Consider the following 12,047-nt stretch of genomic DNA (forward strand, 5'->3'; position numbering starts at 1 on the left):
TACATGCTAATATCTTACGAATTAAAATATAAATAAGTAATGGTTTTTATTTAATTGATCTATTACAAGATAATAATTATAAAATGCAAAATATTGGAGACAAACTGATGAGTATCTCGGTTTTATATAATTGTAAAATAGATATTGCCGTGAAATATCATTTCATACTAATTCTAGTGATTAAACCTTTTACTCGTTCACCGCTCTTTAAGATTGGATTACACGTATCAACACTTTAAGCGGCTCGGAACTGCGAGAATTTCAGAGTACATTGTCGGCAGTGAAACTGTGAGAAACGCGCTCCGCATTTTTTTCCTCCGCGATCTAGCTACGATACCGATCAATCTGGTCCCCGGTTGTTTCACCGCTGCATCGCGCGCGCGGAAGTGAAACGATAGTTGCTACGTTGAAGTTGGGCCTTTCAACCTCGGGAAACGCAAATAGGCAAAGTGCACCTGCACGGTACGCTCAGAACGTCATTTGCACTTCTAGGCTCTTCTAGGTCATTTATATTCCTCGTACTCATCAATTGATTGATTATTTCGCGTTCGCACAAGCTCGGAGATTCCGATTCCTTTCACCAATCTGAAGATACATCTCCTCTCATCGCCTTCTGTACGGCTTCCCGACGCCAGGCAGATATATTAAAACCGCAGAACCTCTCGGGAGCGATCGCGAGCGCAACCTCGCTGGTTCAGCCCGCGAAGGCGTGGACTCGCGCATTGGACGACGATGGACTGTTCCATCCCGCGGCTTTATTTTCGATCCGAGGCGAGATCGAGACGCGGCGAAACGCGGAAAAGAGAGATAAGAGGAGCGCATCTCGCGGCGGGAAACCAGTTTTCCACGCGCGCTATCGCTTCTATACCGTTGAACGCAAGGTGTATTAATAAGAGCCGGCTTGCTCGTTTTGCGCCGTTTACCTTAACGACTCGGACAGCGTCCCGCGACTTTTCTTCGGCGCTTTTCGCGCCGCTCTTACTCATCCCGGGTTAGCGGTACTACCGGTCGATCGACCACGGATGGGTCGCGTGTGCAGGTTGGGCACCTGCTCCTGTACCGGTGAATGGGAGAACTTACTTTAGAGAGACGCATCCCGAACCGTTTTCCTTCTCTCTCTCTCTCCCGCGCTCTCTGTTTCTCTTACTCTCTGCATCCCGACACGACTGACACGAGGTTAAGCCACGTCTAACTGTAAGATAACCGGCCTGCCCGGATCGTTCGGCCAACTCGCGTGCGTTTACCCTCCTCTCCTTTTTCAGCCCTCTTCTCCGCTCCGAGGCCTCGTACGCTTCACGTTCATCAATGGTCCCGCGAGCCGTCGGACGAAGGACGACGCAAAGTGTGTTAGAAAGTTATTAAGTAACGGTACTTTCTTGTAAATGCACTGATAGCGTTGATATTTTCTAGATGAAGCGATCGCTGATCGTGCTTCAGCCGCCGGAAGTGTGAAAATGAACGAAACCGGCGAGGCCTGATACTCTGTATTCATGCGGATGATTTTTCGTTTAACGAGACCATTAATGCGAGCGTGTTATTATGCAAGCAGTCTTATCGAAGGGAGAATTAAAGCAGACTGCGCAGCGCGTTTGCAAATTGATCCCTCTCATTAACGTTTAATTATACCCTTAATCGCCTTACGCGAAGCGCCGGTAAATTAGTGCGCACGGCCGTATTTTCGGTTTAAGGGAAATTAGAACGGGTTTGCAAATCGACCCTCTCGCTTCGGCCGTCCGATCATCCTACAATTTATCGGGACTTGAGATACATAACGTTATTTTAACATACGATAATATACTCGCGTCCGCTTATCGTGTCGTTTTTTCGCCGTCTACATAAAAAAAGAATCCAATTCTCTCGGGTACTTGCAGCGCGAACATGCAGACTTGCAAACTTCACGGCTTTCTAGGTATCTCCCAATGCGATTTCAGGTAGACGTGTGAGATAATTGGTCTTGCTTTCTTGAACCTTTCAGATGCGAGATGAATGGCGAATCGTGTGCACCATAGAGACGCCAGGTCGGCATAGAAATGGGCAACAACGGCAGCAGCTCCCATCAGTACTGCGCGTCCAATGGACCGCAGGAGATTGGCGGACGCGGGTGGACGCAGTCGTTCCCTCGGGAGCTGGCACGGCATCACCCTCAGCAGCCGACCGGACACAAGGTCCTGCCGGAGCCGCCCAATCAGCGGTTGCGCGCCACCAATAATGGAAGCATCATTCACAACGGGGGAACCATAAGCGGCCGCAGGCCGCCGGCCCTCACGCTTCCGCACGACCTTAATAAGGTAAGGATTCGCGGCGGCTTTTCGAGTCGCGTTGATGACGTGGCGTGGCCGTGAGCGAGTTGCTGCCACGATTCGTCACACTTGCGGACCTTGCGGGTGCACGGAAATTTTCTTTTCTCCAGAAAAAACAAACAGTTTCGTATCAATTAATAATTTGATTGTCGGCAAGTGATAGTGACAGTAGCACAGTAACGCAGTCATAGTGGTAGTAATAGAAATAGTAGTAAATTGGACAGATCATCGAGATCAGTCGTGTTAAGAATTTTTGCGATCACTTCCAAAAGAAGATGCGGAAGATGAAATGATGATTTTTATTTTTATGATAAAAAGTCTTTTAGTTCATGCATATACATATATTTTTACCTATTTTAAATATAGAAAATATGGACGGCAATGCGAGTATACATATTGATATACTTGTATACTTGTATTTATGCATATATACAAATTTATGTATAACGTACGTATTTATTTAGGTTGCACGCTTGTAATAAGTTGCAGCCGAAAGTTACGCGGACGAGGAGAGCGCGATGAATGTTTTCTGCTCCGAATCTCCAACGTGAAAGTCCATACTCCACAAAATCACCGTTGTTACCCGAAAAGTTAATTTTTCATTCCGATTCGCTCCGGTTCAATCCCCTGATTTTTTGCGTCTCGGCCAGTCAGTCCTCCTTCTGTCTTCGAAAAAGCATGTTTCCGCCGTCTAGCATTCACACGCAGGTAACGCGCGTTCATGCGGAATTCGTCTTTTGGCCGATCGCCACGTGTCGTAGTAACCCGGTTAAGAGGGTATTCTATAGGACTTTTTTTACCACGAATTCACGAAATGTATCACGCGGCCTTCATCAGATGCTTTTGTGCCGCAATGCTCGCACAGAGACGTCGGTTTCTCATCCGTCCGCTTTGTCACGGTGCCACGTTCCCCATTGTATTTGTTGCATGCATCAAAAGGAAGCCGTGCGCGCGCTTTGCAAATCAACAATGTCCTAAGAATAAACGTAACATACTTTATCGCGTGCTACCTTTATGTAATACTTAGGAGAACCAGTTTCTTTTAACCCGTTATATGCATTTAATCAAAGAATGAGTTTCACGAACTCTTATTGCGAAAGGAGAGTACAAACATTTTTTGCTCGTCTTGCGTGATAGATGATCGTGGAATGGACAACCGCGAGGACACTTAAACGGAGCGAAGAGCAGAATAGAATTAGGAAGGGGATATTAGGATTTTTAAAGACTGTCCTTTCGCCTTTCAGCAAGGAATATTCCGTAGCCGCAGCACCTCGGCGTCGAACATCGGCGCCTCGCGTGGCCGCAAGCTCGAGCATCATTGCTGTCATCATCGAGGCGAGTCGAGCTGCTGCATGGAGAACGAGATGCAGGAGCTCAAGAGGTTTGGTAGCGAGCCCGATCTGCGGTATTCGCCGATGGAGCGGGAGGCGGTGCGTTGCAACGGGAAGCTGCAGCAGCACGCGATGGAGCACCGGCATTGCGGAAGCGGACATTATCCCGAGCGGGATTGCAGGGAGCGGGAGAGCCGGTACAAGGGCAAGAAGAAGTACAAGGCACCGGCGCCGCCATTGAACGGCGTCGTTGATGGATCGTCCCCAGATTCCTACAGGTAACCACGTTAACGATATCGTCATGGGTTGGCAATATTCCTTTTGCAATACTGAATGTTTTCTTGATTCTTTGATAGTGTTAAGCTGTCGTGCAACCTGTTGAAGGATTCTGCTAAAATTAATAACGTCTTGAAATCCCGTAAAGTTTTTTGGAATTAATCATTTCTTATTGATATCTCTAACTTGATACCTCTCGATACCAATCGTGTCATCAAATTACATAGATGACATTAAGATTCTCTCCTACATCGATGCCGATCCAAAGTATTAGTCTCGATGAAGAAGTCTTCCCTTCAGGTACACGAAATCCGGCCATGATCGCTCGGGTGGTTGCCGCGGCGAGGAGGAGGTCCAGCCGCCGCCGAGGCGGTCGCGCCTCTTCAAGACGCGAGCAGAGACGAAGAGGGCGCAGGTCAACTGGCTTTCCTCGTCCTCGTCGTCGCAGGCTCACGTGGAACGTTGCAGCGAGAACGGCAACGGCAACAGCCATAGTGGTGGCGGGTTGGAGAACGAGCGACGGTGGCGGAGGGAGGACGGCCGCTCTGGCAACAAGGAGAACAGGCTCGCCTGGCGCGATCAGAGCAACCATCTTCATCAGGATCGCTGGTGCCGGGACGACCAGAGACGTACGAGGATCTTTGACGGCAAGAACACGTTGCAGAGGAGCATGAGTAGCCCAGAGTTCCAGGCGGAATTGATGCAGGTGGCCAGGAAGGTGCGCAACAAGCTCCACTGCGGTAGAGCCTCCGTGGAGTCTTGCATGCAGCGCAACGGCATCGATGCCGACCGGATCAAGGAGCCGAAGATCGAGGAAATGAAGCGGCCGGAGAAACGATCGGCAAGGAACGAAGAGAGTTCCCCCGACGAATGTGTGATCGAGAATAGGATCGTTGAGGAGAGGCGACTGATCGATCGCTGCAGCCGATCCGAAAGCAAACTCAACGTATACGAGGAGCGCAAGGGGAACACTCGCGATTCCGCCAGGACCAAGGATTACCTGGAAGAGAGACAAGCTGAGACGGTATCAGGCGGAAAGAGACGGCTTGTCGAGAAATCGGCAACGTTTGAGGAATCCTCCATAGTGCGCACGAGGGATCCAGCCCGGAAAGGTCTGAAGGATCGACTAGACGCCATGGGGCGCTCTGCGGATGCGAGATTCCCGTCGGAGAAGCAACGAAGGGACCTTCTCGAGGACTATCAGCGGGCGAAGAGCGTGGCCAGGAACCGGAAGTACGAGGATGTGGCAGATTCGGCGAGAACCAGATCGGAGAGTCCTGTGAGGCCCTGCATCAGGTCGACGGATCCTCGCGGGCAGGGTTCCGGCAGAGAAAGCACGCCCGAGCGCACGAGCGAGGCTAAAGAGAGGGAGAGGGATTCGGATCGTAGATTGCGAAAGAGCGAGACCAGAAATACGGATGGCACGCCGGATGAGAGGAGGTGGTCCTGCGAACCTGTTCCCGTCACGGCGGAGAAGAAGGATGCAAAATCCAAAGAGAAGCTCGCGAGGAAACCAGAAGCCAAGGAAGTCGTCCGCGAGAAAAATTGGCACGTGTAAGTTGCTCTTGCGTCTCGGATCGATTTATCTTTGCACGCGGGTCCGCGGATGTGCGTTCGCTCGCGCGTGCATACGCGCGCGCACGTTCACGTCCGGCAATTCCGTTAATTATTGCCCTTATCAATGAACGTCTTCAGCGTGTGCGCGCGCGCGCAGCAGGTAAGTGATTAGTTTTCTGATGACGACGCATTCGTGATAAGCGATGACTAATTAGCGCGTCGCTCGTTCGATTTCGTAATCGATTTGCACAGTCTGAGACATCGTTTACTGACGATTCTTCCAGGCTGCCGCCGCCGGAGAAATCCGCCCCGAAAACATTCTACTTTGGCATGGACGAGGCACTGTCGAACGAGTCGCGAAACTGCGTGGACCAGCACATGGAACAGATCCAGTCCAGGTTGCAGAGCAGAGAGGTGAACGGATCGATCGAGTGTTTCGATTATACCGATGATGTGAGTTTATGACGTCTTCAATAAAATTACATCATCATTTAGTACAATTATTTTTCGAAAAAAGCGATAAATCTTTGAATAAACTTTTGGATGGCCCGAATGTAATTTTAGGGAAAGAGCGGGGTGGAGGATATCTCGTTAAAATTGCGACCCACGTTACCCAAGAAGCAGCTGGAGATCCCGCGATTCTCACCATCGGCAGCCTGGCGGCTGTTGTCCGCATTGGAGGCACCTGGACCGGCCATGAGTACAGCGAGCGAGGAAGTTCCGGTAAGCGCGCGAGGAATACGTGACAACTCGACCGTCCCAGTACAGTAGCAACCGTAGCGACTAATAATTAGTGAGCGTACAGAACTGAACAAATTGTTTGACGTCAGGTGATGTTCGAGGAGCGTATCGAACGTCTGTCGAGGCCCCCTCCGCCGCTGATCGCCCTCGGCCCGCGAAGCTCGCACGACAAGTCGGGCGACTCCGGCATATCCGGTGATGCCGGCGCGGCCAATGACGACTCCCTGGACGTTAGCACCAACACTAACAACAACGGCAATGGCAACGGCAGGCTGAAGACGTCGGCGACGCGGCCAACGTGGACGCCGCAGCAGGACTTGGGAGAGGAATCTAGTAGCGACGCTGGCGTGGATTCACCACCGCCGATGCCGACTCCGGTCAAGTTCCCGCCCAGGGCGCACGTGTTTTCGCTGTCATTACCGCGTGATGACAGTCGCATGTATCTCTACAGTCCAGACAAGGGTAAAGACGGCTCCACCTTCAACTCGCTGCAGAAGCTGAAGAGATCTGTGTCGGGCGCCTTGGGACTTGGGCCGCTGGACCTCGAGAGAAAACGTACCCGCGATGTTCTCGATGACAACTGGTTACTGTCGACGAGCGCGCCCACGTCACTGCAGCACACTCAAATCACGGATGCGACGCGTTCCTCGCCGCCCGGCTGGAAGCCTGGTTACGATGATGAGGACGAAGACGATGAGGAGTTGGAGGAGGAATTAATAGATGATCGCGGCGACTTTCCCGTGATCATGAAGCCGCCCTCGTTCTCGTACTTGGCCTCTGGCGGGCATGTGATGTATCTGCCCGAGTCCAATGACTCGCAGTACCAGTCGCAGAGCTTGAATCGCATAAACAATGCGGCGACGGACAGCGAGAAAAACTCTGCTGGTAATTCCGCGCCGAAGTATCGCAAAAATGGCGTGGACGAATTCAGGAAACCCGGGAAAGAGACGGAGAAGACGAGCAAACACTCCAAAGAGCCGACCGTTTTGATGGACAAGCCTTTCGCGGGCGACGGGAAGGTGATCAGCAAGTTCTCCAAGTCGTGCGAGAACATTTCCGAGATGAAGCAGCGGAGCAGCTCGCCCACCGGCGATCAGCAGAATCTCCAGGACGACAAGGAGATCGCGCCGGAGATGAAACCACCATTGAAGAGTAACTCGAAAGGCCGGAGGTTCACGTTCCAGAGCACGGTGCGGCAGATTGAGAGGCGCAGATTAGCGGAGAAGCTCTCGCGGGAGGCGGAAGCCAAGGAGAGGCAAAGGAAGGGCGAGCTGGAGGCGATGCGTAAAGTGGAAGAAGAATTCCAACGGAAACGGGCTAGGGAGAAAGCAAACATCAGGCAGCAACTTCGCTTATACAGCATGGACGAAAATCTCAGGTAAGTTCTCGAAGTAACACAAATAGTATTGAAAATTACTTATAAAAGTCAAAGAATCTGAATGTGATTTTAATTTTTCGTTGAAAAAACGTACTTTCACGTACATTTATCTATAAATATAATTAAAATTCTTTGAACATTGTAATTAAACATGAATTACAATTTTTTTTAGATGTGATCCATTTTGGGAAATTTACTAAAATCATTAGATATCATTTTTTAAATTATTTTAAATATCAATTCATTGTTAATTTCTGCTTTAGAATCCCGAACTATGTGTTATTGGTGATTTATTATGAATTATAGCAGCTTGCCCACCGTGTGGGACAGTTCACAATTATCTCGTGCGGATCCGGACGGCGCGCCATCGTCGTCGGCATCATCACCAACGTCGGTCCCGCCGGCAAAACTGACGACCATACGGAAGAGCAGCGTTAGCAGCGACGAGTATCTGCGTAAGAGAGCGCCCAGCACGGATTCCAGGCAGCAGCAGCAGCAGCAGCAACAGCAACAGCAGCCGAGGGAATACAAAGACTACCGACCAAAGTATTACGACTGGGTGCCCACCGAGTCGTCGTCGCATCTGGACTACAAGCAGACCACAGTGCATCCCAAGGTAGTCTGCGACATTCCCAAGAGCTCTCCCGTCTTTGTGGACGTGCACGCAAACGTCGGCAAAACCGCGAATCTCAGCTCCACGCCCAGGTCCGACAATTACAGGTAAACGCAATAACGAAATCTATAATTTTCATTTTAACGGTATTATAAGACTCTTGAAATGGTTTTATATAACATATAATCTTCAAACAAGTTTCCGTAACTTTCACAGTTTTTTAATAACTTACAACGTAATTTATGTCTCGAAATGCATAAAAGCACTCCTCACAAAATAGAATTATCCAATTAATGTTTTAATTAATTTTTTTGAATTAATTTTAATACGGAAAAATGACGAGTCAATGCAGATAAGAAAAAAGTCGATATTTGCGCTTAGTCTTCATACAAATTATCACGTGCGACAGTCGATCGAAAGAGAAACGTGAAGCGAGCGTGGCGTTTCAATACATAGGCCACGCAAAAGGGAAGTTACGAAGGGTAAAGGTCTCCTCCTCCGTCGTACGTACGAGGCACTCGTCATTCCGGAGAGTCTCTGAATTCACTTTCACTCACGTGCCGGCGGCCACGTTAGGCCGCTGCCCGCGTACAACGGTCGGCGCGATTGCGAGACGAGACCGCTAATGGCAAATAATCCTCTAACGCGTTACCCAACAGGAAAGATTTTGCTCACGGGGCCGTGGCGGCGAGATCCTCCTTAGCGAGCAGCGACAGCGAGCTATCGCAACCAAACACGAGACCGCATTCCAGGCAGGCCGGCGGCAAGAGCAAGCCCCTTCGCTCTAGGTACGTTCGATACAATCTGGCCCCCCTTGACTTCCGCTTGAGGTAACGATTCCCCGCCCTTGAGAATGTTTCCCGGAGTAATAGCGATTGTCGACGGACGCACATAGTGCCTGAACGGGGCGGTTTTCGTAGATGATTTCGAATGACGTCTATGATTTCTGATACATTCTGTATACTGTAACGAGTGCGAGAGGTACTTAGTTATTCCGTTTTTCTACGTTGCATATAATAACTTACGCATATAATAACCATAATTTCTCCATTTTAATTTGTGTAGAGAAGATTAAAGTCATTTATTTTAATTACCTTATTTACGTTAAAGACTCCTTCGTTCTTTTGTCATTCCTCTCTTCGTTTCAGTATATATCGAACTCATAGCGCGGACGATAAGCTCACGATTCCGATGGTACAGTCGACGCAGTTCGACGTGACAGCTTGTCTTGCGTGTTTGTTGGCGCGAGTTTAATGAACACCGACATTAATGTCTTCTAGACACGTAGCAGTAATTAAATCTACTAATCGCATTCTCGTAGATAAGAACACGCGTGTACCGTGCGACCACTAATTCTTGGCTTTCTGATTTTTTATTCCTGCGCAGGTTTTAAAGGTGGGCGTAAAGTAAGTAGTGTTAACACCTCTAGTCATCTAACAACGCTTCATTAAAAACCAAGCCAAGCACAAATACGATCGCGCTTCTAACTACGCATTGGGCGAGGATGGCATAGGTGGCAAGCATCGTGCAAGAACGGGTAAACCAACGCATCACACACGATTAACGTCGAACGCATTACGTACGTTTGAGGAACAGAGAGAGAGAGAGAGAGGGAGATCTGCGATATTGCGTCTTGGTTTATCTTCCACACGTTGAACTCCAGCAAACACCTTTTGCCCCGGTCCTTTACCCGTGTCTACATAAGGACTCTACGCTATTTTACTAGATTCACCGGTACGGAGAATAGGTGTTTGCCTTGGCGTTCAGCGCGTTGACAAATACAGCAGAGGCGTCACGTGCACTCGATCGATTGGAAAATATTGATCCTTCACGAATGAAAGTGGTTTCTCCGAGAAAGGACGTTGGCACCGTTCAAAATTAAACTGCCACTAGAGAACAATTTATATAATCTTACGTCGATATATTATTGTGTTTTCTAAAATTATACGATCCTAACTAACTTTGGATTTGTATAAGAAATATATTTAAAATTACAAAACGGATGTGTGACATCCTTGAAATCAGTTATGCAAAGTAAGATTATATCTTCAAGATCTTTTCAAGAGAAAGATGAAGAGACACACTTCTCGATGAAGTGTGTGTGTGTTGTTGCGAACACGCGTGGAGGATCGAACCATGCTCGACACTTCATACGTCGTTTGACGATATCGCGACCGTTTATTGCACCACGAAGACGCAATTCGTCGTGAATCGTGGCGTTCTCTGCTGATGCCAAAGTAGGAAGCACGGAGGGTGTCGAAACGAAGCGAAAAGAGTAAGAAACGGTTAACTAGGTCGGCTAGCCCGGTGTGCAGCGAGGAAGCCGTCACCTCGGAGGACGAGAGCCCGGTGGAGCCGATCAAAAAGGAGCGAAGCCCCATAAACGGCTTCATATTGAATGGAGTGCAGCCCTTCGTGAGGGAGAAGAGCTATCGACCCATTTCTTTCAATCCCCAACAACCTCCGCCCATCCCGAGTTAGAAGCCGTTCTGCAGATCTTTGAATCTTCGAAGACACCGTAGATCGTAACTTCAAATTGCGCAGGAATTGTTGTTTCGATATACACCCAGTAAGCAAAATGTGTGCAATCCGCCAGCAGATTGGTAACAGATTAGTGCAGAAGTTGACAGCAAATTGGCATCCGTTATGTCCGCATTAGGATAGTGATCTGCCAGCAGAGCCTGCTAACAGACTCTGCCAGCAGATTGGCGGCAGAAACCGAGCAGGATCTGTTAACATTTGACGGCAGATCGAAGGCAGAAACCGAACAGAATCTGCAGCTTTTGGCCATTCATATTTACGATATATTAAAGCACGTGTTTACTTTTAACACACTATAAATTGGCATTTTATATTACCATGTGTTAAAAGAACGCATTTGTTTGTTTGTTAAATTAAAGTACATTTGGCTTGATGTGTCTTTCTGACAGTTCGTTGCATAATCCCTCTCTTATTGTTAATTTATTCTAATCTGAAGTCCGAAATTTGCTTTCGAACTTCAGATTGCTCGTGGCGTGCGTGAACTACATGGACGTTGTCCATGGGAGCCTCTGTGCCGCAAGTGCAAAAATTTTCAGAAAAATTAATATTATCATGCCAAGGCGCGTATATTAACTTATATAACTGTTAGGCTAAATCTTAACATCGAGTAAGAACTCGACGCGTGCACCGCGTAGCGGTGCGGAGCGAAAACACATATTCATAGCCGTGTAAATTTGAATACCGTCAAAAGCTGCGGATCCTGTTCGGTTTCTGCTGCCAATCTGCCGTTAGATTCCGCGCGCGCAGATCTTGCTCGGTTTCCGCTGCCAATCTGCCGTTAGATTCCGCGCGCGCAAATCTTGCTCGGTTTCTGTCGACAATCCGACTTCAAGCCATGTTTGCGGATTCTGCTCGGTTTCTGCCGCCAATCTGTTCTCAGATTTTGTGAGCAAGCTCCGTTACATTTCTGGCACCAATTTGTCGAATTAATCGTTAATAACAACTTCTGTATCAAATTTGTTGTCTTTTGGCTGGCAATAGTTGATAGCAGATGGTTAGCATCATCTGCTTTCGGCAGACTTGGCTATCCGGGCAATTACGTACCTTTCGATGTACGCAAAACGTCGTATCTGCGAAATTTGTACTTTGATTATATTTTTTATACACTCGGTGTATCTCACGATCATACGAAATGTGCGAGAGATTCATCAAGTTTCGTCAACAGTTTGCGCGTAACAATTTGCTGAGCCCGTCAAGCCAACGAGTTGGAAATAGCTATAAAAGTTTTTAACAGCGGTTTACGAAGGAACTCTATGCGATTTAGGGAACGTTCGCTCTTCCGAGAGCTCTACACGAATGTGTAATGACGA

At 48.5% G+C, this 12,047-nt stretch overlaps 1 protein-coding gene across 1 annotated transcript in view; it reads left to right on the plus strand.

Annotated features, from left to right (window-relative positions):
- LOC105275883 overlaps nt 1-12,047 on the plus strand; it is a 54,179-nt gene that overhangs the window by 34,295 nt on the left and 7,837 nt on the right. The window contains exons 2-10 of the mRNA XM_026973697.1: nt 1,976-2,288; nt 3,545-3,909; nt 4,208-5,461; nt 5,749-5,917; nt 6,029-6,187; nt 6,295-7,583; nt 7,890-8,303; nt 8,856-8,988; nt 10,438-10,672. Coding sequence (XP_026829498.1) covers nt 2,031-2,288; nt 3,545-3,909; nt 4,208-5,461; nt 5,749-5,917; nt 6,029-6,187; nt 6,295-7,583; nt 7,890-8,303; nt 8,856-8,988; nt 10,438-10,672 — 4,276 coding nt within the window. The 5' untranslated portion in view covers nt 1,976-2,030. The remainder of the gene's footprint in view (nt 1-1,975; nt 2,289-3,544; nt 3,910-4,207; nt 5,462-5,748; nt 5,918-6,028; nt 6,188-6,294; nt 7,584-7,889; nt 8,304-8,855; nt 8,989-10,437; nt 10,673-12,047) is intronic.

This window comes from Ooceraea biroi, chromosome 11, assembly GCF_003672135.1.
Source record: "Ooceraea biroi isolate clonal line C1 chromosome 11, Obir_v5.4, whole genome shotgun sequence".
Classification (NCBI taxonomy): Eukaryota; Metazoa; Arthropoda; class Insecta; order Hymenoptera; family Formicidae; genus Ooceraea; species Ooceraea biroi.